At 43.9% G+C, this 24,956-nt stretch overlaps 1 protein-coding gene across 2 annotated transcripts in view; it reads left to right on the top strand.

Annotated features, from left to right (window-relative positions):
- Nucleotides 1-24,956, top strand: part of RAB11FIP4 (RAB11 family interacting protein 4) — a 199,452-nt gene that overhangs the window by 24,640 nt on the left and 149,856 nt on the right. Inside the window, exon 2 of one of the 2 annotated variants that reach the window (XM_043527659.1) lies at nt 16,124-16,250. The exons of the other annotated variant lie outside the window; for it this stretch is intronic. Coding sequence (XP_043383594.1) covers nt 16,124-16,250 — 127 coding nt within the window. The remainder of the gene's footprint in view (nt 1-16,123; nt 16,251-24,956) is intronic. 2 annotated transcript variants of the gene reach the window in all.

Here is a 24,956-nt window from a genome sequence, read left to right as displayed (position 1 = left end):
ACCGGGATAAACCAGAATGTATCTGGGTGAACTGCAAAGGGTATTGAGTTGCAATGACAGGCTCAATACATGACCCTCAGAAAGCTGCTTCTGATCAACATTTCCTCATCTGGGAAAAAAAATGAGAAGTACATGATTTGTTATCAAAGCTGAACAGATGATTAATGCGTAGACAGGCGTTTCAGACATTTCACCGATATTGCTGTGCTGTAATCCCAGAATCCGTGATGCCAGAGAGCAGTTTAAGGAGCCCTGTTTCTTTGTGCTGAAATCAATTCTATATATAAAAGAGAGAATGTGGCAAGAATTCATTTACAACAGCACATTTCGCGGAAATCAGATGCTACATGCAGAACTGTACCTGCTTCAGACGAGTGTCACCAGCCATTGCTGGATAATTTGGACCATGGTCAGAATGTGTCCGGCTGAAGAAGGCAATGAATGGGGGAAATGTTCAGCAAAACAATTGAGCACATGCTTAAGTCCCATTGAAGTCAGTGGGACCAAGGCACATGCTTAAAGATAAACGTGTAAGTTCTTTGCTAAATAGGGATGGCCTTAAATGTTTACAGCTGAGCGCACTCTTAAGTGCTTTGCTGGGCTGGAGCCTTAACCCTCATGGAAAAGATCTATATGATTAAATAGCATCCTGTATGGTTTTAATAGGATTCTATAGAAAATACTTTAAAAACCTATAGAATTTAATAGAAAATTATAACTTTTCAATATTTTAACCATTGTGTAGAATTCCATAGCAGGAATAGACTACTTTATTAAATTCCGTAAGATGGTGCATAAAAAAACTTACCAACTCTGTTCAGTGCCATAGTACTTTTCTGTAAGGGGGGTTAATTTATTACTTGATTCAATTTTATTATCTGTCAGAAGAGCAAAGCAATAGAGGGAGGTTATAAAATTATCTTCATTAAAGAGGTTCAGGGCTAGACTAGATGCTGTCTCTCAGGGATGGTGTTGAGATTATATCGGTCTTCTCGTGATGTAGCAGAGGAGACTAGATGACCCAGAAATAGTCGTTTGTAGGGATGATTCTAGGAATAGGCCAGGCTAGGAAATAGAGTAAGGAGAACCAGAAACGACTGTCCCTGGGAACATGGGATTTGATGCCGCAAGGTGCTGATTGCTGTAGTCCTGAGCCAGCAAACCACTTAACGGTAAGCGCATGAGTAGCTCCTCTGACTTCTCATCGTCCTGATGTCAGAAACTTATCCCCGTTCAGCAAATCACTGAAGCACATGCTTATCTTTGAGCAGATGCTTACGTGCTTTGCTGGATTGGGGCCAGACTGCTCAGCACCTTGGAGGACTGAGCCTTTAAAGCACAGAACAAGGTTGGGAAGCTGCAGATCCCACTGTTCTCAAATAAAGTGGGCCATATATTTTCCAGCAGGGTTTCAGTCAACCCTGCAAGATCAGATGCATCCAACATTCAAACAGAGTGTTCAGATGAAAAAAGAAAAGGAGTTCTTTTGGCACCTTAGAGACTAACAAATTTATTTGAGCATAAGCTTTCATGAACTACATCTCACTAGCTCACGAAAGCTTATGCTCAAATAAACTTGTTAGTCTCGAAGGTGCCACAAGTCCTCCTCTTTTTTTGCTGATACAGACTAACACGGCTGCTACTCTGAAAAGTGTTCAGATGACATATCTGCTCTTGGCAATGACTTTTGATGCAACAGGTGATCTTATTGCCAAAGGGCCACCTTTTGTCACTCTGACCCCAAACCATTAACTGTTCCTATTGGCAAAGGGCTTTCAAGTATATGGATAAAATAAATGGAAGTACAGAGCAAAGAGAAGAAAGTCTTCTTCGTTGGATTACTTTGAAAGGCTAAATTGCCTTTTTACTTTTAATAAATAAGGACCCTTTAAAATCCTCTTTAATCTTCTGGCAAAGAACAATCTGAGAGCTCTTGGCTGCACACACTGCAAAACAAAAGATGTAAAAAGACGAAACAACCTTTGATGCAAGTCCCTCCATTACATACTGGAATGAAATCTGATCTATTAAAATAACACTGTCATAGAAAAGATGCGTTTGCCTGTCCCTCTTATCTTACTTTGAGTACATAGCATCTAAGATAACCTTCAGATATATTTCATGATTTCTTAATAGCTATGTTCTTATAAGTCAATGGGGAATCTGTGCAATCAAAATAACCAAGCAGATGATTTACCCTGAGAGTGATATGCAATTGTCTGATGACTGTTGTTCACCTAAATTCACAAATAGCATGAACTTTGTTACTCTGGCAGTATTTTAACTACAGATATAATGACGCAGTCTACTCAGTCATTTTGCAGTGATGGGTGGAGCAGACTTGGAGAAATAAACTCAAAGAGTCTCAGATCACCCCTGAACTTTTCAAATGTTCCTGCTAGGCAAATGTTTGTCTCTGCAATACCAGAAGTCCTCAGGAGGTATGTGTGCACTTTATTGTTGCAATTCTTGTGAATGTAAATTCCGACTCTTGCTTTAACATTAATATACCTAATGAATGAAATCCTTGCCCCACTGAAGTCATTTGCAAAACTCCCATCACTTCAATGGAGCCAGAAGGTCACCCAATGAGAATAGTGGCTAACCGTGTAATATACAGGGATAAATTGAGCTCTGATGTAAATGGACATAACTTCATTAAAGCCAGTTGAATTGGACCCATTGACATTCAGGTTGAATTTGTAGAATCACAGAAATATGGGGCTGGAAGAGACCTTTAGAAGTCATCAAGTCCAGCCCCCTGTGCAGAGGCAGAACAAGATAAACCTAGATCATCCCTGACTGGTGTTTGTCCAGCCTGGTTCTTATAAACCTCCAATGATGGGGATTCCCATCATTAGGTTAGATATTAGGAAAACCTTTCGAACTATAAGAATAGTTAAGCTCTGGAACAGGCTTCCAAGGGAGGCTGTGGAATCCGCATCACTGGAAGTTTTAAGAAAAAGTTGAACCAAACACTTGTCAGGGATGATCTAAGTTTACTTGATCTTGCCTCAGCACCAGGGGCTGGACGTGATAAAAACTTACGAAAATCAAGATATATTACAGCTGCTTCCACCCATCCACTTCTCACCCTGTCAAAAAAGGAAATTAGAGAAGCAAGGTGGGTGAGCTAATGACTTTTATTGGACGAACTTCTGGTTGGTGAGAGAGACAAGGAAATGAGGCTGGTTTGGCATGATTTGTTCTTGATGAATCCATGCTGCCTATTCCTTATAGCTCTGTTATCCACGGCTGCTTACAAATAGATGGTTTAATAATTTGTTCTAGTATCTTTCCAGGGATCAAAGTTAGTCTGTAATTTACCGGGTCTTCTTTGCTCCCCTTTTCAAGAAAAGGTACTATGTTTACCCTCCTCCAGTCTTCTGGGACTTCCTCCATAAGTTCTCAAAGAGAATTGCTAACAGTTCTGAAATAGCTTTTGCTAGTTAAGTAGCCTAGGATGAATTTCATCAGGCCCTGACAACTTGAATACATCTTACATATCCTCTGTGGATCAGGGACAAAGGGGCGCAGATAACACACACACTGAAAAGTGGATTAAAGGAGGATGCATTAACAGTAAACAGAAGTCTACCAATACATTGTGACAATTTATTGCAATGACGCATTCATTACTCAGTACAATGCAGCAGGTGTTATGAGAAACGTCAGATCTATATTTGTCACGAGATCTGCCTAGTTACCTACAAACATTCAGCAGTAATCTCATGACCCTTGCAGTCTTTTTAAATAGCTTTTCCAGTATGCCCTTTTTTCACTTGTTTCCGAACCAAAAATAGGGTGTTTTTGAACCTAGTGTTCAAGGTGTTGCGTCTTGTTGCCTGCTTTTTATGACAAGACTCAGACATTGCCAAAGCAACGGCTTGTGATGTGCAGCTAATTTACACATCAATGGAGATGTTCAAAAGACGGGAGTTTTCAGATACTTTTGTGATTTTTAGAAAACAAAGCTTTGAACGGTATTTTTTTTTATAAAGACTCAGATTATTTGTGACGACTAAATGGCTACATCCTGCATCCCTAATCTAGGTACTTAGAGGGTCTACAGCTTCATGGCATCTGATGCTCAGATGGACCACCTGAAATCAGTGGAACTTAGGAGCCCAAATACCTTTGAGAATCTGGGCCTGAGTCCCTCAAAAGACATGAATGGGCTAGATCCTCAGCGGATGTAAATTGACTCCTCCATTCCTCTCACTGAAGCTGGGTCAATAATTTACCATGGTTAATTTGTCTGATGAGTTTTCACTTCACTTTCTGGTCTCAATTTGTCAGTGAACAGGCTCACACTGGTTTCACACTGGTTTAACTCCGCTGACTACAGTGGAGTTACTCTTTGTTTTTGTTGCTGTAGGGAGGAGAATCAGGCTCCTGGAGGCTAAATGCTGCTACCCTTCGGAACACTGCCAGTTCAGAGAAGGAAAAGATGACCAGTTTCTTTTTATTCTCTCGTCTGTAATCCTCTGGAGATGGAACCAAGACCTCCAATGCATTAACGCCCCTTTGGAGCTGGATTTGCTTGCAGTTCCTCTCTGAGAGAGGGTTTTGGAAAAGAGTTAAAATTATTTGGGGGTGGGGGGGAGGGAATAAAAGGTTTCTGGGTGGGATTTTCAAAATGTTGAAGGGAGTTAGGAGCAGTTTCCAGTGACATGGGCTCACTACTGCTATGGCTACATCTAAGAGCTTACAATCTAAGTAATTCCCTTAAGTACTCTCGAAAATCCCATCCTCTGTTCTTACGTTCTGAATGGCCTATCTTCTGGGTATCTTCTCCTTTTGGATAGGACTCTTCTCCCATGCACTTGGTTCCTTGCTGTGACCAACAGGAAGTTTCCTCAGGCAAAACTGAAAGCCAGATCTGAATTTGCAAAACATCCAGTCAGGTTGCAGACTAAGGTCCCAATCCTGCAGTCAGCTCTGCACCTTCATGGATCCCATTGATTTCAGTGGGGCTTTGTGTGGGAGCAGAAACCTATGCAGCGCTCACTGAAGGATTGGAGCCTAACTGATCGGCCACCACCTTCTTGGGAGGGGAGAGAAGGTGAACTATCTCAATCATCAATATAGAAGTTGGTCACAAGACAATTCCTTACCAAGGGCATGCAAGGAGGTTCCATGGTGGGCAAAACAGAACTAAACAGATGCACAAGGCGAATGAATACAGCTTGGAATCACAGTGGCAGGTTTGAAGAGAACTCATATACTCATATTGACAATGAGTTCAGTGTGCTTAGAAGTGGGTTTGATTTTAAAAGTCTGGGACTGACTCTGAACACAAGCAGCCCCGACACTGTAAAATCCACTAACGAGCAGCCAGCAGAAATGCTGGTAGATGGGTTAGAGTGATCGCTGAAAGTCTGCAACTGTGGGAAGAGGTGGAAATATTTTCTCAAACAACATCAGCATGCTTCTCTCCAGGTGGAACCAGAAAGGTCTAATGGCCCAGTGGCTCAGCACACAAGTGATCAATGCATTCAATGTCAATTCCTTTTTGCAAGGATCAGTACTTTTTACTGGTGGTTAGCATGACTTTTTACCTCTATCCAGCAGTCCCCTCTGGCCAGATCTTGTTGTCTTTACTCATTCCCGACTTGGGTAAGTCAGGAGGAATGAAAACTGCCTGAGTCATAGCTGCAAGATTTTGATCTCTAACTTTGACTTTTCAGTGTTTAGGGTGAGGTTTTCAAAAGCACGCAGCATTGGCTAACTCCACTCCTATCAACGCCAGTGCCTTTGGCTTCAATGGGAGCAGGGTTAGAACAATGATGAGTGCTTTTGAAAATTCTTCTTTTTTTTTTTTTTCTTCAAGGGCAAATGCTTAAATATTGGCCAAAAAGAGGAGGAAGTATATAAGTAAGCACTGCCCGAGCGCATTGTGGGAGGAGGATGTTATGTGAGTGAAGATGAATGTATTTGTGTATGAGATGTGTAACTACTAGACAGCCAGGGCAAGGTCACAATATCAGGTAAGAGACAATGGGCAGAGGTGCAGTATCCTGTGGAATTTTAAATGCTAAAAGCTAAAGAAGCCTGGGTTAAGACATGCCTGGGAAGGAGAACATTTAAAAGAAACTCCACATATTACATTGGCATTGTCTCTGTTTCCCTTACAAGTTAGATCTAATTCATTGGTTCTCAGATTGAGAGCTGTAGGTATCTGTGGTCTATGGGCCTTTGTCTGCAGAATGAATCCTTTTGAGAACCATGCAGGGGAGTTTGGGAGAGCAGGTGGTCCGTGGGAGCATCTGTCTCTTATCAAGTGGGCCAGGGAATGAAAGAATGGGGCACTATTGATCTAATTCATCCTAAAGCTGCCATACACTATCTATAACTAGAAAACTCAGCAGTGTTGTCATGTGGAAAAAAAATAGAGATGGACCCAAACCAGAACATAGGATCCTAACATGACCCCGGTCACCACCCCAGAAGTTTGAGGAAGTTCTGATCTGGATCCAGCTGAAGGCTCATGTCTGCAGTAGGCTCAGCCAAAACTCCGAACCCAAATGCAGGCAGTGTGTTTCTATAAATCTGCTCACCATCCCTGCCCTTTAAGTTCTGATTTCCCTGATGTTTTCAAATAACAAAACAAGAAGTGGGGGGGGGGGATTGTGGGGGTTTATTTGTTTTTAAATCTTAGGCTGAAAACTAGCCTCAGTCCTATCTGCTGAAATCCCAGAAGCTACACATTTGGTTCCTGTTGGTATAAAACAGATTAGGGGGATTTGACTGTGTGCCCTGGCATTCTGAAAAACATTGGGAACCTAAATAAGGGAAGACGGGATTTAATGACCTAGTGGAAAAACAACAGGAAAAATAAGTGTTTTCCCTTGTGAATGTTATTAGCTGAGCAAATTCTATTTGGGATTTTTTTATTCCTTTAGATTTGTCCTTGAAGGACTTGGCTCTGATCTCACGTTGGTATAATACTGGTGTAACTTCATTGGCTTCAGTGAAGTCATTCCTGATTTCCACCAATGTAAGTGAGATCCAAATCAGGCTTGGAGTGTCTCTGCTAAAATTTAAATAGCTATGCCAGTAATGCTTAAAATTCCAAAGCCCTATTCCCAAAGCAGTTACGTAACGTCGATACAGAAGAAATGAGGAGATGATTAAATCTACTTCATAAAGGCTCTTACGTAAGCCATCAGAACAACAAGAATCTGCTGAAATTCTCTGCCCATCCAAAGATTCTCCTCCCTGCTCTGCACCTGGTGGAAGAAGATGGAAACTTGCATCTCCTCTCCTCTGCCAAAGATTACCCTGGTGTTGGGGGAATCCCCAGTGAACATAGATCTGTTGCATCCAGCTCCTGTGCCATATCCCTCCCCATGCCCTGGCATAAGGAATGTTTCAGAAGTGAGAGTGGGCCTGGCTGAAGAGTGCTGTGCATTTTATCTATGAAGAGAAAATACAGGCACATTGAAAAGGAGTACTTGTGGCACCTTAGAGACTAACCAATTTAACCTGTCATACAGGCACATTAAACATTGCTGCTAAAATAAGAAGCCACATTTGCAGTGTTTCCTTAATCAATGCTTTATCTCTATGTTCTCCAGTGTAAATTTTGCCCTTTCAAAGACAAGGAGTAATAGACATACTGTGGCTTTATAGCTTGGGTTACACTAGCTTCAGATCTATATCCGCACAGAGATTGTGTGTGCCTACAATTGGAAGTGTTTGCATCTTGGGTGGTAAAGCAGAGTGTTTATTATTATATGCTGAGATTCTCTGATGAGAGGCATTATACAATCTGAGTGCAAAGCATTATTTATTACTATCTCCTGGTGCCACTGAATCTTTCCTTCTCTTCAGGGTCCTATGCTGCGCCCATCATTGTGTTAAGTGGATAAGCCAGGTCCTGTACATTTCATAGTTTCATAGAGTTTAAGGCTAGAAGGTACCTTTAGATTATCTGTTCTGACCTCTTGCCTATCACAGGCCATCAGTTTTCACCCAGATATAGAGCTTAGTAAAATGTTTTTCGTAAATTTGCTGGAAGATGCTGTTTTGGGGTGACTGAAACCATTTGCAAATTTGGGACAAAATTTTAGTAGAAACTGATTTTTGTTGTTGTTTTAGTTTAGTTTATTTTTCAGTTCGGCTGCCAAACCAAAAAATCAATTATTCACTCAGCTCTACCCAGATACTCCTATATTACATCTCGAGACTTTAGCTAGACTAGAACATTTCAGTCTTCAGGAGACTAAACTGGCGCAGGCAGAGAACAGGAGAGGGCAAGGCCCTCCCGATGCCGGAGGCCCCTGCAATGAATGGCAGGGAGCTGGCTAGGTGAGAAATGCGCAGATGACCGCAGCGGTGAAACTGACTCCATGCTTCAGAGGAAGGCAAAAAGAAACCCAAGTTCCCAGCCAGTCTGAACCCACCCCAAATCCGGACATTTGTTTGTCTATCTTATTTCCAGACGTAGTAAGAGACTAAATCCAGATCAACACAGAGCAGCTGCAGAAGACCTACTACTTGTACGATACGATGCAGGTGCTCCACATCTCTGTGGTTGCTGACCCAAGGATCTGGACCTTTATGTTTGGGAATGTGGGATTAACTCCACCACGGGGCCTGATCCCGCAAGGTGCCGAGAGGCATCTGAAGGCAACGGGAGTTGTGCATGCCCAGCACCTCACAGGATCAGGCTCTCCGGGACTGTTGCGTGAGCCTAATCGTAGCACTGATGTGATCTGCTGTTAGAGCAGTAGTATCTCTTGCTGTATTATATCAGCCCCCTGTTACCAGGAGGGTGTTAGCATGTCATGCCAATATGAAATAGGACCAGTCTTCTGCATTGCCAACATTTCTGAGCCACAACAGAAATGGCTGCATGTTTCAGGGGTGCCTTTTAGGGGTCAACAGGTTTTCTTAGGAGTGGGAGATGGATTGGAGACATGCAAAGCTGAACAGTCCTGTCACTCATACCTCAAGTTAGAGGTCGGCTATGTGGTTATGCAGCGTATCCTGCACAGACCTTAATGTGGCCCAGTTAGCCAAGTGCAGCCCCGACCTCAGTTGGTGCGACTCCTTTTGACTTCCCAGGGAGACGTGCTGATTTACTCCAGAGCTGAATTTGGTCCGCTACATTGAGCATGGAAAAGCAGCCATGACTATGAACCTGATCAGTGATTAAATCAATATCTAAGGACCAAAAGCAAGAATGCGACAAGGACAGCTAAGGACTTTCTTGGATTGGAGATGAGAGCAAAGGTTTTAGCGTTTTGGTTGGAATAAAAAGATAACACTTTTTGCCTTATAATGTGTCTTGTTGGGGAAGTACAAGATAATTGGGCCTCAGACACAGCAGGGGTTTTCTGAGGTGCCTTTCAGATGAGATGATGGTTAATAATTATTTGAAAGAGCTACAGCATGTCTATCTTTATTATCCCACCAGAGCACACACAGTGCTATTACTAGTGGGAAAACAACACTGAGTGCTAGCAAAAGGCTTTGATTACAGGGATGAAAGAATACTTTTTCTTGTTTTTTCCCCCCCCTTAACTTGCTACTTGTTAGCTCCTGCATTTGACCCAGCGTTGTGAATTATGCTGTGGTGTTCAGGCTGCCAATCAAGTGAAGAATTTGGGAAGATGGGTTCGTATCTACGCATCTAAGCTGATCTATCCGCGTTGTATATCTACCACAGGAGACCCTGCATTTGCAAGGAGGGGATTTGGGTGCCTTATCCATCTCTGTTCTCTCTAATCTGCCTATCTCTGAAGTATCTCTGCACAGATCTCTCGAGTAAACCAAAGTCAAAGTCTCTGCTATGCTTTACTAGGTAGTCTAAAGCAGTGGTTTTCAAAAAACATTTCTGGTGACCCAGTTGAAGAAAATTGTTGATGCCTGTGATCCAACGGAGGTGGGAATGAGGGTTTCAGGGTTTGGGAGGGGGCTCTGGACTGGGGCAGGGGGTTGGGGTGAGGGCTGCAGGATGGGGCTGGGAATGACAAGTTCAGGGAGTGGGACCGGGCTCTGGGATGGGGCAGGGGCTTGGGGTGCAGGAGAGGGTCAGGGCTCTGGGCTGGGGGTGCAGGCTCTGGGGTAGGGTCAGGGATGAGGGGTTTGGGGTGCAGGAAGGGGCTCCATGCAAAAATGTGCTGATATTGCTGTGACTCTGTCCTGCCTGTCTCTCTGTCCTTGCTGTCTGCCTCCTCACCTGGGACAGGGGATTGGGGCGCGGGCTTACCTCTGGCGGTTCCTGCTCAGCGGCAGTGCTAAGGCAGGCTTCCTGCCTGTCCTGGCACCGGAGACCGCGCTGCGCTCTGGAAGTGGCCAGCAGCAGGTCCAGCTCCTAGGCACACAGGCACCGCCCCCCCAGCTCCCATTGGCTGGTTCCCGGCCAATGGGAGTGCAGAGCCAGTACTTGGGGTGGGGGCAGCGCTTGGAGCCGTGTGGGCCCACCACCTAGGAGACGGACCTGTCGCTGGCTGCATCTGAGGTGCTGTGCTGTGTGAGAACAGGTAGGGACGAGCCTGCCTTAGCCGGGCAGCACCGCCGACTGGACTTTTAACGGCGTGGTCGACGGTGTCCAGAGCCAGCATAACCCAGTGCCTTTCATTCTGCGACCCAGTACTGGGTCGCAACCCACAGTTTGAAAGCCTCTGATCTAAAGCAGCGGTGTTTAAATTTTTTTTTTTTGGACTTCAAGCCACGCTCGACTTGAGCACTGTTGCAGGAGGTTCACAGGTACCTTATAAACTTGTTCTTTGTAACTTAACAAAGTAACCCTGCCTGCTGCAGATGGAAGCATTCACCACAGGCTAAGTAAATTGCTTTCTCTGGTGCTGTATAATAATACAGCTGCGTTCTCGTACAGTGCCTTTCATCCAAGGGTCTGAAAGTGCTGTTGTGGAAGGAATGGGAAGGGAGCAGACAGGACAGAAATAAGCATCGGGAATTATGAGTTATAGTCCCATGGTTGCCACTGGCTTCTGTGTTCACCTTTCTGGGCCTCAATTTCCCTCTCTGTTAGATGGGCATAAAATAGTTTTCTACCTCACACTGAGGTAGCAAAGCTTAAGGGACGTGTTAAGATTCTCAGAAGAAAGCATTGTTTTTTCCACTGTTGTACAGAATGCAGTAATTATAAACCTATGGGTCCTTATTTTGAAAAGTGGCTACTACTTTTGAGTGCTTCAGGTTTTGGGATCCCAGCTTTGGGCAGCTGTTAAAGTCAAAGAGAGCAGTGCTGCTCCCTACAACTGAAAATCAGGCCCTGCAAATCAGCTAAGATTTTCAGAAGTGACCAGTCATTTGGAGTGCCAGAGCTGAAATCCCTTAAAGGGGCATGACTTTGAGAAAGTGACGAGCATGCATCCCCTGGGAGTTGAACCCCCTTAATGTGCCTCTAGCTGGGTCCCTCCCAAAATTGAGGAACTCTAAATCTCTAGCCACTTCTGAAAATTTTGACTGTGGTGGTGTCTGAAGTTAGAAGCCACTCCTGAAACACTGGGCACTCTTCTCCCTTTGCACCTGCTTCCTCCAGGTCAGGACTTGGTCCAGTATATTGAGCACGGAAAATCAGCCATGAATATGACTCTAGAGTAGAATTTTCACAATTATTCAGGTGACTTGGGAGCACATTTGAAAGTCAATGGGACTTGTGGGGTAGATTGTCAAAGATACCAATGATAGATAGGGCCACAGGTAAGCACCTAAGTCACTTAGGCACTTTGGAAAATTCCACCCCAAAGAATTAGTTCAACCAATATCTAAGGATCAAGAGTAAGAGTGATTCTAGGAGAGCCAAGGTCCTTGGTGGCTTCAAGACAAGCTCTCATAGGATCATTCCCATAGAGAACTGGGACTTTGGGGACAGAAGTCATCAAGACACAGATTCCCTATGGAGATCCACTCCACAGCACTCACAGAGGTACATTTCATTTTTCACTCAGATCCTGTTCACATTAGGACCTGTAATCATGTTTTGAATGGTTTTTCAAACATGGCTACAGCTTAACACACTTGGAAGTATCCACACTAAACAGGGTTACATATCATGTTGTGAACCTGTGCAATGGATCACCTAGGGAAGCAATCCCTCTAGCAGAGAGGTGGTTTCATTTGCCACTCTTGCTGGGGGAAGGGGTAAGCAACCCCTGTCAACAATGGATATGTAAGTTCCACAACAGTTTTGCATCCGGTACAGTTCATAGGACTTTATTCTCTCAGGGTTAGATGGTGACATCTGTCAGTCTTTAAGGTGCCACCGGACTCCTTGTTGTTTTCGTGGATACAGACTAACGTGGCTACCCCGATACTTTTACACCCTGCAAGGTTCATCCTCAGAAAAATCCAAATCAGACATTAGGATGTGGTCAGATTTGCCTGGATACATGGCATGTGGAGTTCATACACATTAGGGCACAGGGTAACATCGACTTTGATAAGAGCACAGGTCCTCATGCCTAATTATGCTGTGTTCATTGACATGACAGTAGCTTCTCTGCACATAATTGCCAGGGGCAGTTCAGTGGCTTCTTACCTTCCCTCCGGAGATTTTACCTTGACACATGTTCTTTCTGATTCTGAATTTTGGCTGTCTTAAAATCATGCACTGGCTGGTGTTAATGTTCTGAGGTGTCGATTGGCATTTCTCTGGGGATGCCATATGCTGAATAGAGAGAGCCCAGAGGTGGGACTGCCAATGCCCTGAAGTCCCTTGACCCCTACCCCCGACAGAGTTATGAGAGAGTCCCTGGAAATAGGCGTTGAGTGGGCCACTTCTCTCAAGACACGGATTGATAACAAGATATAGTTGCTCAAATCTGTGCCCTAGGATACCATTACCAGGAGAAACTTATACACAAGAGGAAAGTGTGTGAAAGTTTTTGCATTTGTTTCAGTAGAAATGATTGCTCTGGAGAAGAAGAGGGAAGAGAAGCAGAGGGAGATGGTGTGTGGGGGTTTTTTATTTGATTTTGTAGAACATGCAAAGTAAGTTTTTGGAAAAAGAGTTTCCAAACTCAGGATCTCTAGACTGGTTGTGTGCTGTTAAATTAGCAGCAGCGCAAGTTCCATCTGATCAGAGGGGTTTTGTTTTGTTTTGTTTGTATTTGTTTCGGGTCCATGGTACGTATGTGACAACCATGGTCAATTCATTGGGGAGCAGATTTTGTCTTGGGTAAATGTCCCATTTTGGATGATCGCTGCCTCCTTCTGGTCCATCCTCATATTGCACCAATCCCCCCCTTTGAATGCAGTGAACATGGAAATGGACCATGTGAGGTTTCCATGGAAATGGGCTGCCTCCGATTAGTTGTTAATGAAGTGTGGGTTGTTGATGAAGTACAGTCGTTACCAATCCTCTCCTTGAAAATCCTGAACCACTAACCAGTCTTTTGGTCAGTCAGAAGGAAAAATTAAAGTTTTTTTCTTTTCCTTTCCCTCCTTTTTTCCCTCCTGCATTGTATATTTTTAGAAGCTCTCCGTCACTGTGTGTCTGTTGTTATAACTGTCATTGTTGCAGAAGACTGGAGAGCATGCCAACTAGGTACAAATCAGCCAGACTTGGCATTTCTAATAGCGTTTATGTAACACTGCGTAATACACCCAGTTCTTTTTACAAGTCTGTGTACAAGCCAAAAGCCTGCTGTAGTTTTGCTGCCTAATGTGGAATGAGATTCTTTAGGGTGAGGCTCTTTTCATTCTGGTGATTAAACTGAGTTCGTTGTAAGATAGAACCATGGACAGAAAACATTTGCATGGTTTTGGGAGATTCCTGGAATACAGCATTTGCCATGGATACTGAATCTGTTTTAGGTACATGTGTGGTCCCCATTACTGTAGAATAGGAGTGCCTCCCTCTCTTTAATGCAGCTATCCTCACAACAGCCATGATAGGGCAGGGCTGTTATTCCCATTGCACGGATGGAGAACCGAGGTACAGAGAGACAAAGTGACTTGCCCAAGGTCACACGGGAAGTCGGTGTCAGAGCAAGAAATTGAACCCACATCTCCTGAGTCCCAAGCTAGAATCTGATTCACCACAGGCACCGACTTTTTCCAACGTGCTGGGGGGTGCTTGACCCCTGGCTCTGTCCCAGACCCCGCCCCCACTCTACTCCTTGCGCCAAGGTCTTGCCCCCACCCCACCTCTTCCCTCCAAGTTCTGCCCCCTCCCTAGAGTGCGCCCCATCCTCGCTCCTCTCCCCTCCCCCCTGAGCCTCCTGCACACCGTGAAACAGCTGATCGTGGCGGGTGGGAGGCGTGGGGAGGGAGAGGGAGCTGATGAGGGGCTGCCGGTGGGTGCTTAGCATCCACCATTTTTTCCCTGTGGGTGCTCCAGCACTGGAGCACCCATGGAGTCGGCGGCTATGTGAATCGCCATTTGTCCTTTCTTAACTGAGCACTTGCAAGGCCCACAGGCTTGATGTTTGACTTGCTTTAGCAAATCCAAGCTATTCACATTCAAAATATCTTAACGTGGCTAAGATCTTGGAGCCTGATCCCGAAGCTCTCCTAGTCCTTTTTACGTTAATAACATTGACTCTGTGGCATGATCAGTAATTCCAGTCTGGGTGAACTATGGCCTGTTGTCTCGGGAACCAGATTTTTACTGGCTGTTCCATGTGGTGCTATGCAGCTTGAGAGTTTTGTTCGAGTGAGAATGGAGGGATGAGTATGTCAGCTCAAAAGTGAATGTCCTACACAAAGGTGGGCAAACAGATTTTTGAAAGATAATCCTCCACCTACCTATCACCTCCCCTGATCCTTTCCCTGGTTCTAGATCCAAAGTCAAATAAATAATTTTTAAGGTTATGAAATATTGAAATAAGGATCTCCCTTCCCTCCCCATTTTTTCCTCACCTTTCTGACCGGTATCCCCATCCACCGTGCCCAAACACTCCCCCCAAAGCCTGTTTGTTTTGGTATTTCCAGTGGGGCCTAGGAAGAGAAATGCCAGAAATGTTACTAGAAATCCTATTCTTGAGAGATTTCCAGCCCATTGTTACAAATTCAGGTGGTCTAGCTATTTCAAATAGGGATCCAGATACGTAGATGCTTATCTGCTGAAGCTTTGCTAGTGCAGGTGAATTCTCAGTTTGTTTTATATTACTGCATCTTTTATAAAGAAACTCCCATGCTGCAATTTTGGGACTCTGACTCCGGTACGTGAAGCTTTCTGGCATTATGTAACTCGGCCAGTGTTTGCTTTCCATTATGAATTCCTTGTGGGTTTGCTGTATCTTGAAAGAAGTAAGAAGTAAGAGGCAGGGACAGTAAGTTTCTAAGCCATATTTGCAAACTTCTGCAGATGAGCAGTCACTGTACTCAGAGTAACATCAGGATGACAGGGCAGCATGGGGAGAGTCTGCTTTATGGAGAACAGGGTCATTTTGTTATTCTTTTCTGAGTAGGTAATTTGTTCTAGGAGCCAGGTTGCTCTGGTGCTTGAGAGAGAGGCCAATCAGGGGAAGTGGGTTCTAACTCTGACTCGGCCATGGACTTCCCTTGTTGTCAATATGAACTGGCTATCCAAGGATGGAATGAGCCATGGAGACTGTAGTTACCTCTCACCCGTGTTAGAGGTGATACTACTAAGTCAGGATTGAGTAGGTCAGTAACTGAAGACTTGCACTGCTGCTGTCTGTACTGTACCTGTCTCAGTGGATAAATTAAAGACCTTGGTCTCCAGGGTTGCCAGTCCAGCCCCTTCCATTAGCATTCGATGTACACCAAAATAAATGTAAAATAGACTTGGGTAGTACATGCAATATACGGGCTAGATTCTCAGTTGATATAAATCAGCATAGCTCAACTGAAGCCAGTCGAGCTACTCTCATTTTAACCAGCTTTGGCCCTGGCCCTATGAATTAACAACAGAGATATAGAAAAATGCAAGAAAGGAAGATAAGGAAGGCTTGAGTTTACTCTAAAAGGCCAGAGACATAAGTAAGTAGATGTGCTTATGAGACTAATGCAAGAAAGACACGAATATTTCAGAAGGTGCAAAATTATCCATGTTGTATGGTAAGGATCATCTTTCAGTGTCCTGAAAAGCTATGCAGAGGCAAGGCACAATAGGAACAATTTCTAGAATGATGACACCCTTAAGAAGTGAGTTTACAGTCCGCACATTCCTCCTTAGGCATGGAACCAACTCTCAGAAGAAGTTCGTAAAGCCGCTCGCCTGTCCTTTTACAAATCACTCCTTGAGTCTCATTTCTGCTGTGATGCCCACCGAATACTGCCACTTGGTAACAGTGAGGCAGATGGTGAGTTGAGATTGCTACTGATTGGCTTATTATGCTTATGATTTCTACATGGAGGCCCAAATCCATTCAAGTCAATAGGAATCTATTGACTTCCTTGGGCTTTGGATCAGGATCACAGCTGACCCATGATATTCCTGTGACTCTGTCCTGCCTCTCTCTCTCTCTCCTCGCTGTCTGCCTCCTCACCTGTTGTCTTGCCTGTAACTAAGACTGTAAGCTCTTTGGGGTGGGGACTCTCTCTTGCTGAGTCTTTACTGCCCCTAACAATGGAGCCTTGACATGGTTGGGGCCTCTTGACACTACTGCATTACAAATAATACACAGTGGGTCCGATTCTGCTCTCCTTTACACCAGTGTAAATTGTTCTGCTTAATCAGGTGCTCCCATGGCTGGCCCTAAAGGAATTCTTTAAACAAATAAAAATACAGTGCATACTGTACTGTAGGAAGTGTCAGATGCCGGAGCTTGCATCCAGCAGAGCATATGCCCTTCTCTGAATGACAGAGACCGCAAAGGTAAAATCCATCCAAGCTCAGAGAAAATGATGGCACTGGAAAGAAACCAAACTTAATCCAAACAGAGCAAAGTTTAGAGATCCTGATAACGATGCCAGCCCTGAAACCAGCAACACAGAATACACGTTGTAAGAAGGGGGCCCCATTTTACCCTTGGGGGTGATAAATCACAAGGCCATGTACTTAATCCCTAACAGGCCCCTTGGTGCTTCACAAAATGGGCCACTGTGAAATTTCTGGGTGCAGTCCAGACCAGTGAGGGGCCGTGTCACCCCTGCCCTGCGCCCTTCACAATTAGAGTTGCCAACAGTCCCTTATTTTTTCATCTCTGTGCAACAAGATCGGGAGTTGCCAAGTGCTGCAAAAGCAGTAAGAAATACCCCAGATGAATGTAGGTGAGTGCTCCTTGTTATTAATTATTATTTATTAATTACTAATAAATGGTGATAATAATGATAATATAGCAGGTGGGGTGGCGGTCCCCTTATTTTTTAAATAGAATGTTGGCAGCCCTACTCACAGTGCTTCGCTCACAAACAGCTTGCCCCCATGCAGGTAACACGCTGAGTGTCTGTGTGTAGCTACAGCCTGCCAGCACACTCCAGTCACACTGTGGCTTCCACCAGCCTCGGCTACCACATGCAGGGTGATCCCAACACACACCCAGTCCTGGATTTTCCCCAAAAATGTGTGTTTAGCACTGTCCGGACCTTTCCTGGACAGTCCAGATATATTAGGTCCGTTGCCCCTCTAAGGGGTCTAGGTACAACTGCTAGCCACCTTAAATGGAGTTACCCACGCAGTTCACAGCACTGGATTAGTTTTGATAAATAAGCTTGTTTTATCCTTAAACTACAAAGAGAAGGGTTTTAAATGAGTTCAGGTGTAGGGCATTAAAGTCAGAAACGGTTACAAGAAAAATAAAACGCTTCCTAGTACTAACCTTAACAAACTCGACTTGGTTTAAGGTGAAGTTCTTATCACAGGTCCCCAGTATCATTGCTGACCAAGTATCAGGTCAGGATCTGCTCCCAAGGTCCAAACAGCTGTTTGTTTTGTCGTCTTAGGTGAAAAGAGAGAGATGGACTGGGAGAGGTAACTTGGGGTATTTGCCCCTCACTTTTATAGTTCAGTCCCCCTCATAAAGTTCTTTTTAGTTGAGAGCAAGGAGGCACTGAGTCTAGGGGTTGGGGGGGAGGTTTCATGCTGTTCCTTCTCTCCCTTCTATTTGCTGAGATGAGGATTTTCTTTGTCTTCTTTCTCTAGCTGTGTGGGGACTCCATTACATCTCATATGCAAATTGAGGTAAACACACATCCCTTTGTTTAAGACCAGTTTGCTTGATCAGTTCTACCTAACTCAGGCTGCATGAGTTTGAACATGTGCCTTACCATCATACAGGGCCGGGCGGGGAGAAGGAGGGGAAAATTTTACACAGAGTGTTGCTAGATACATTTCACCATGATATTATTGAACAGTGGGTTTTCAAATGATACCTCACAAGGCATATTCTGTGCAGAGATTAATACCGTAGTGTGTAGGGTGTGAATACCAGGGCACATTCCATCACAGCCACCTAATAAGGAGCTCCCTACTGTGCTTGTGTAGTGAAATGAAATGAAATGCCTCCCTTCTCTTTAGGTTTCTCTCTTGCTCTCTAGTATTGGATTCAGTTCCTGTCTTCTGTGCTGTGCATTTACAGATGATAATAGGGTGTGTAACTGAATCTGCTCACACAGATGAAATTGAGCTGTCAACCAAATAAGGTCTGAGGTGGGGAAATGTATATTCCATCCTGTAAATAATGTCATCAGCCTTCTCATAGGCAGTGCAAGTGGCAGGTGACCTGCTGTGATGCTGACTACGGCTGAAATTTTTAAAGGAACCAAATAGGCTTGTAAAGTCCCAGTCCAGATGCCTGAAATTTGGGGTCAGTTGGGTACTAGAGGATGCCGATGTTTTTTGTCCCTTTCACTCCAATCCAAAAGCAAACCTATTATTACCTTAGAGTATTTAATTCCGAGACTAAACACCAGATGAAACTGGTGACATGAGCTAACTAAATATGTACTGCAAATGCATTTACCTAATTTTGTGTTACCGTTCATGTAACTATATGGTACAATAACTCCACTGGAAATTATGGTAATTGCAGAGTAACTTAACATCCCTATTACTGTATTGTCTCCTGAGAGCCATGCAGATAACTCACCTCAGCCACTGTATCGCTGGTAATTAGCGTAACAGGTAATCTTTGTTTTCTTGTGGGCAGAAGAGGTATTTTTGCTGCCCACATATCTCAAGTCCTGTGCGGTATTGTGAGATGCAGCTGGGGCCTTGTAATCCTCTGTGAGTGCAAATCTCCCATGATATCTGCATCCTCTAGGTTTAGGTTATCATTCCCAGAAGGCACTTTTATGGTGGAGGAAGATAGATATGTGCTCAGTTTGTAGCAATAAGAAGGAAGTCAGCTGCTCTGAATGCTTAAGAGATGCTGCCGCTGAAAGATCTGGTGAATACACAGTAATCAGCTTCTGCCTGTTTAGAAATTTCACAGGGGATCAATAAAATGTCAGAAGCTTTTAAATTGATAACTGTGAAGAGGAAGATATGCCATGAATTGAAATGTCAAACAGACTGTAATTAGCTATTTTAATTCTTAAAGGGACAGAGCCAATTTAAAAATAATGTTATACTATATGTTCTTATCTGTTGTAACAGAGATAAGGATACTATTGGTTCTTGGTAACCTCAGTTTAGCTTCCTCCTCCTCTTGCATAGGTGCTCAAGGAAAGTGTTATAAATTGACTGCTTGGGAGACAGAAGAGGCTATGATGCAGTTGGCCTCTACACCCAGGATATTATTTAAGCCCCAAGGGCCTGATTCTCTTCTCATTTACAGTGGTGTAAATCAGGAGTAACTCCATTGACATGCCTTAAATGCAGTCTGCTTGCTTTTCTCCATGTGGGTGAGAAAATGGGCTAGTCAGTTTCACATTCCATTGTGGTCAGTTTCATGGCTGGGCTCACATGCCCTGGCACAGTGCTATAATGACTGCAGGGAATGTGTAATTGTTAGAAAAACAAAATAGATATTTCCATTGTAATTCTGTTTGATTTTAAAGTTAAATGAAAAAACATAAATGCCATTAACAGAGATGACAAATTGTATAAGGTTCCTAAGCAGAAAATCAGAAAAGCAAATCAGAGTTACAATGAAACATCCTGGGGGTAAGCCAATATGGAAGGCAGCAGGGGAAATGTGCAAGACCACAGCACCTTCCTTTTAAAACTTTGTTATAGCACATGTTTGCACGCACACACACCTGCAAAAGCCATGCCCATACATGAAGGCATGAACATGTGTAACCCCACGTATGTATATGTGGCAGCCGTTATCTTGGCTGACACTGAGAACTGAACCGGGGACCTCCAGAGCTAAATATGTGGGACCAACTCCTCAGCTGGTGTAAACCATTATAGTTCCATTGACTGCATTGGTGCTATGACAATTTGCACCTGCTAAGAGTCTGGTCTGTGATTTTCTACAGCTGGAGCTGAAGAGCCAGGTGCAGTAGCAAGCTTGCATCCTACATGGATTTGACACAGAGGTGAGAGATGTGACACATGCTGACTAGTGAGTTACACATGCACATGTACATACAATACATAATCTAATGATAATACCCAACTCTTATCATCAGTAGATCTCAATGCCCTTTACAAGGAAGGTGAATACCATTATCCCCATTTTACAGATGGGGAGACTGAAGCAATGGGAGGTGAAGTGACTTGCCTGAGGTCACCTAGCAGGCCAGTGGCAGAGCCAGGAATAGAATCCAGGTCTCTGGAATCCCACCCCAGTACTCCATCCACTAGACTACCCTGCCTCCCCTCCACATGCATGACTCTTTCTTTGTGCACCGTGACAGCAATCAAGCTCATTTGGGGGTGCTTCTACTAACACTTCCAGACGTGAATCTTGCATGGCTGGCTGGCAGGATGCTCTCATTAGAGGAATCTCTGGGCTGGAATCCACTTTGCCCAGTTAGTTCCACAGAGCCCAACTTTATTGACTTATAAATCACAGAGTAAGCTCCAGTTTCTGTCTCAGGTTTTTGATTAAGGAGGTGACATTGAGGATATGCCTTTTTTGTGTGTGTGTGCATGAGGCCAGTGGTTCTTTATGTGACTATGACAGTCTCATAGAGGTTTATAGCTGTTTTGTAGTCTACAAAGAGGGTATTTTGGTTAACTCATATATGTGCCATCAGAGAGATTGTTTTTTGGACCAAATATCGCCCTGTCATTATATGCATAGAACAGTAGGCCTCCAGTCTCTGACTGGGGCCTTCAGGTGTTACTGCAATACAAACAATAATTAATGGGTGCATTTTAAAAATCTAAAAATACATTTAAATGACTCCTGTGTAGCCACATTTTCTCTCTTGTTATAAGGTCCCTGTACTTTGGCTCTCAGTTCCATTCAGCCCCTTTAAAACCAATAAAACATGACAATGCAAGCAACAATGCTATTTCTAATAAGGAGGGCATGTAGAATCAGTGCTACATTATTGAACATACTCGTGTAACTTACAAAGCTGGGCAAAGAATATATTTTCCATGAACTCAGCCTGTGTATTTATCCATCTTTGCGCAAAAATTCTGGCTAATTATCATTATCCAGTAGAAATCAAAGGGTATTGTGAATTTCTGCATGTCATCTTATCTAAGGAGAATTTCCTTCTTTGCTATTTTAATGAGACACTTCTCTGTGGGATTGGTGAGGAGGTTGTTGCAGGTTCTCGTGGGTTTCTTTCTCTGTTTTGAACAATTACAATACATAGCTCTGACATAAACAAAAGGCCTGTGAGAAATAAGAGAGATGAACATTGCTGACAGTATTCATAGCATGAGAAGGAGATGATTTCTGCCATAGAGCTGCTATAGCTAAGGGTCTGTCTGTCAGCACGTCTCTTTATAAATTGCTATTTTCTAGCAGCCTCTTAGTATGAAAAATCTTTTAAGTCATTTTGAAGTTACAGGAGGGCAAAGTGACCTGGAATCTGATGTGACTGAAGGTGTTTCTTCCAACTTTAAAAAAAATTCTGCCGTTTTAGCCATTTTCAAAAGCACCTAAGTGACTTAGGAGCACAAATCCCACTGAGTTTCAATCTGAACTGTGCTCTTAATTCACTTAGACACTTTTGAAGATCCCACCCAGGGACCTTTGTGTACTCAACAGCAGGGTTTACACTAAGGGAGAGCAAAGGGGAAGAAGCTCCCGTTTCTCTCCTCAGCTAGTGCTAGTGAGAGCTCCCCCTCCTGTTCAACCACTGTTTACAAGTCAGGTTTCAGAGTAGCAGCCGTGTTAGTCTGTATTCGCAAAAAGAAAAGGAGTACTAGTGGCACCTTAGAGACTAACCAATTTATTTGAGCATAAGCTTTTGTGAGCTACAGCTCTTTCATTTCAAACCATGGCTGCTTGAGCATGTAGAATAGCTGCTTCCCAAGCAAAACTCTGTGAGGATTTTTACTTCGCACCCACAATGCCCAGTGCATGGCATGGAAATTCACTGTAGAGAAAGCCAGCATAAGTGAGGGCCATGCATCACTTAAGCTTGACTCAGGGCACAGTCTAGCAAGGCAGCAAGTAGTGAGCCTGATCCAACGAAGCCCTTAATCATGTGCTTAATATTAAGCACACATGACTCCCTGTGGAAATCAATTGTTGGGAAATAATTGATTTCAGTGGGAATATTCGTGTGCTTAAAGTTAAAGCACGTGCTTACGTGCTTTGCCAAATCAGGCCAGAGTGCTCGGCACCGTGAAGGGCCAAGCCCTGAAGCCCTATTGTGAGGGTTTAACGGGACCTAAGTGGTGCATGGGCCTTTTGCTGGCCCTCTGCACGGGGTGAGTTTCACTCACTCAGCACAGCATGGCAAGCATACTGTATTATATATCTTACACTTTCTCAGCCTTTCTAATGAATCTTCCTCACCATCCACAGGTGTTGCCCTCTGCACATACTAAGAGGCATACCTGCCAGATTTTATTCACAAACATAAAAGTCGATTTTCTGATACAGGTAAGATGGAAAAGGCAGGAGAGGTTTTCCCATAATGATATCGGACAACATTTTTGTCCTGCTATCAATCTACATTTTGTCACATTGCCGTGACTAATGCAATGGCAGTTTGCTCCATAAGGCCCTGCTCTCACGAGGCTCTGAGTGGCTCTAGTCTGATGTGTCTGTCTAGGCCAGTGGTTCCCAAACTTGTTCCGCCACTCGTGCAGGGAAAGCCCCTGCCGGGCCGGGCTGGTTTGTTTACCTGCCGTGTCTGCAGGTTCGGCCGATCGTGGCTCCCAGTGGCCGGGGTTCACTGCTCCTGGCCAATGGGAGCTGCTGGAAGCGGCGGCCAGTACATCCCTTGGCCCATGCTTAGCACTGTGCACATCTGTCATACCTAAGCATTTGCAGAAAGTGCTCACCATCCTGGAGGATCAGGCCTTGAGTGGCAATGTGCTTTCGAAGAACCATCTCAAAGGGCAGATTCTGCTACCCCGATCAGTCTGAGTTGTCACTTACTCTTGGACCAGTCCCATTGTCTGCAGTGAGTCACTTGCCACTTCTGCAGTTAGAGACTCCTGAGATCTCATCTGATCTGTCTCTGCCTTGCTGTGTATCCTAGGGCAAGTTACAATGGTGCACATTTTCAAAAGTGGCTCCTATTTTTGGGTGACATCTACATATATTTGGGTAAAAATTGAGGTACTCAAAATGTAAGTCCATTTCTGAAAATGTGGCCCTTAGCTGGGCTCGGCAAAATTCGATTTTATTTGGTCATAATTTCTACAGATAATCTCGGAGTTTATTTTTTTCTATTTTTATTGATTTAAATTTTCACAGTTACAAGAAATTATGGTTGGAGGGGTCAACATCACATGTCAGAATATACACAGTAAATATCCTTAAATCAAACTCTAATAAGCTCTTAAGCAGCATTTTTCTTACTTTGACTATCTGTAAATTTCTGTCATCATCCATGGAAATATTTTGTCAGTTGGTTGTATGTGTATGAAATTGACGTTTACTGATTAAAAATCTAACCCTTCAAACCCTGCCCTTAACCTGTCCGTGCCTCCTTTGTAACCAACTGGATTCACCGGTAAAGTTGCTGTGTTTTGAGAGTGGTGTGTTCTGAGCCCCACCCTGTGAGTCAGGAGGAAGTCCTGTGGGCTAATCCCAGTCCTGGCACTGATTTCTTTTTCAGCCTTGAGCAAGTCACTTGTCCTTTGTGTGCCTCAGTGTTCTGATCAGTGAAGTAGGGCATGTGATGTGCACCTTCAGACCTTACAGGGCTGGTGTGAAGATTGATTAAGCTTTGCACCCCAGTGTGAATATATAAAGCCCTGTGTAACTCCCAAATCCTTTATTCCATTACTGAGCTGCCGGATCTCTAGCTTCACTGTCTCACAAACGGGGTGTTATTCCTTTTCTCCGCTTTCTTCTTGATAGTGGCACTCTCCCCTTTCAGCCATCCATTCTTAGCACTAGTCATCCTTCCTGCCAGCAGGCCAATGGGATCTGCTCTCTCCTTCTCTTGAGCTCAGTGGTGTCAAGAGTTGTCATTCAGATCTGTCAGCCTCATTTCATACCCGGCAGTTATTCCCATCGTAGCTGGCAGCACAATTTCTCCTCCATTTCGTTGGGGAAGGACGTTATCTCTGAGATACAATTCTCTGAAAGGTTAAGCATCTTCCTCTACAGCTAAGTGGAAGATTGCACTTTTAGTAATACCTTTCCGTATGGTGTCTGTCATCTTAGCGAATGTGAGACAACTTTCCATGTAGGATTCATCCTAAATGCATGCCTCCTAGGACTTCTCTGAAGGCACTGATTTGCCAAATATGAATTTTCATTCATTCATTAATTTCAGGGATGTTTTCAGGCTTTTACAATTGAGATCAGATATTGAGTCCTATAATTCATCTCCTGCATTTGTGACTGTGAAAGTCCAAGGTGGTTCTTCTGTTCCCTGTTTATGTCAACTCCTATTTCATCTCTAGTTTTATATCTGGAAAATGTGGTCCTGAGAACAACATGGTTTCTTGGGGTGTGATCCCCATCTGACTGAAGATGTAAGGACTAGGGCTTATATTTCAAAAGTGACTAATGATTTTGGGTGCC

This window comes from Chelonia mydas, chromosome 14, assembly GCF_015237465.2.
Source record: "Chelonia mydas isolate rCheMyd1 chromosome 14, rCheMyd1.pri.v2, whole genome shotgun sequence".
Taxonomy (NCBI): Eukaryota; Metazoa; Chordata; order Testudines; family Cheloniidae; genus Chelonia; species Chelonia mydas.
Note: the sequence above shows the minus strand (reverse complement) of the source record. Positions and strands in the feature narration are given on the sequence as shown.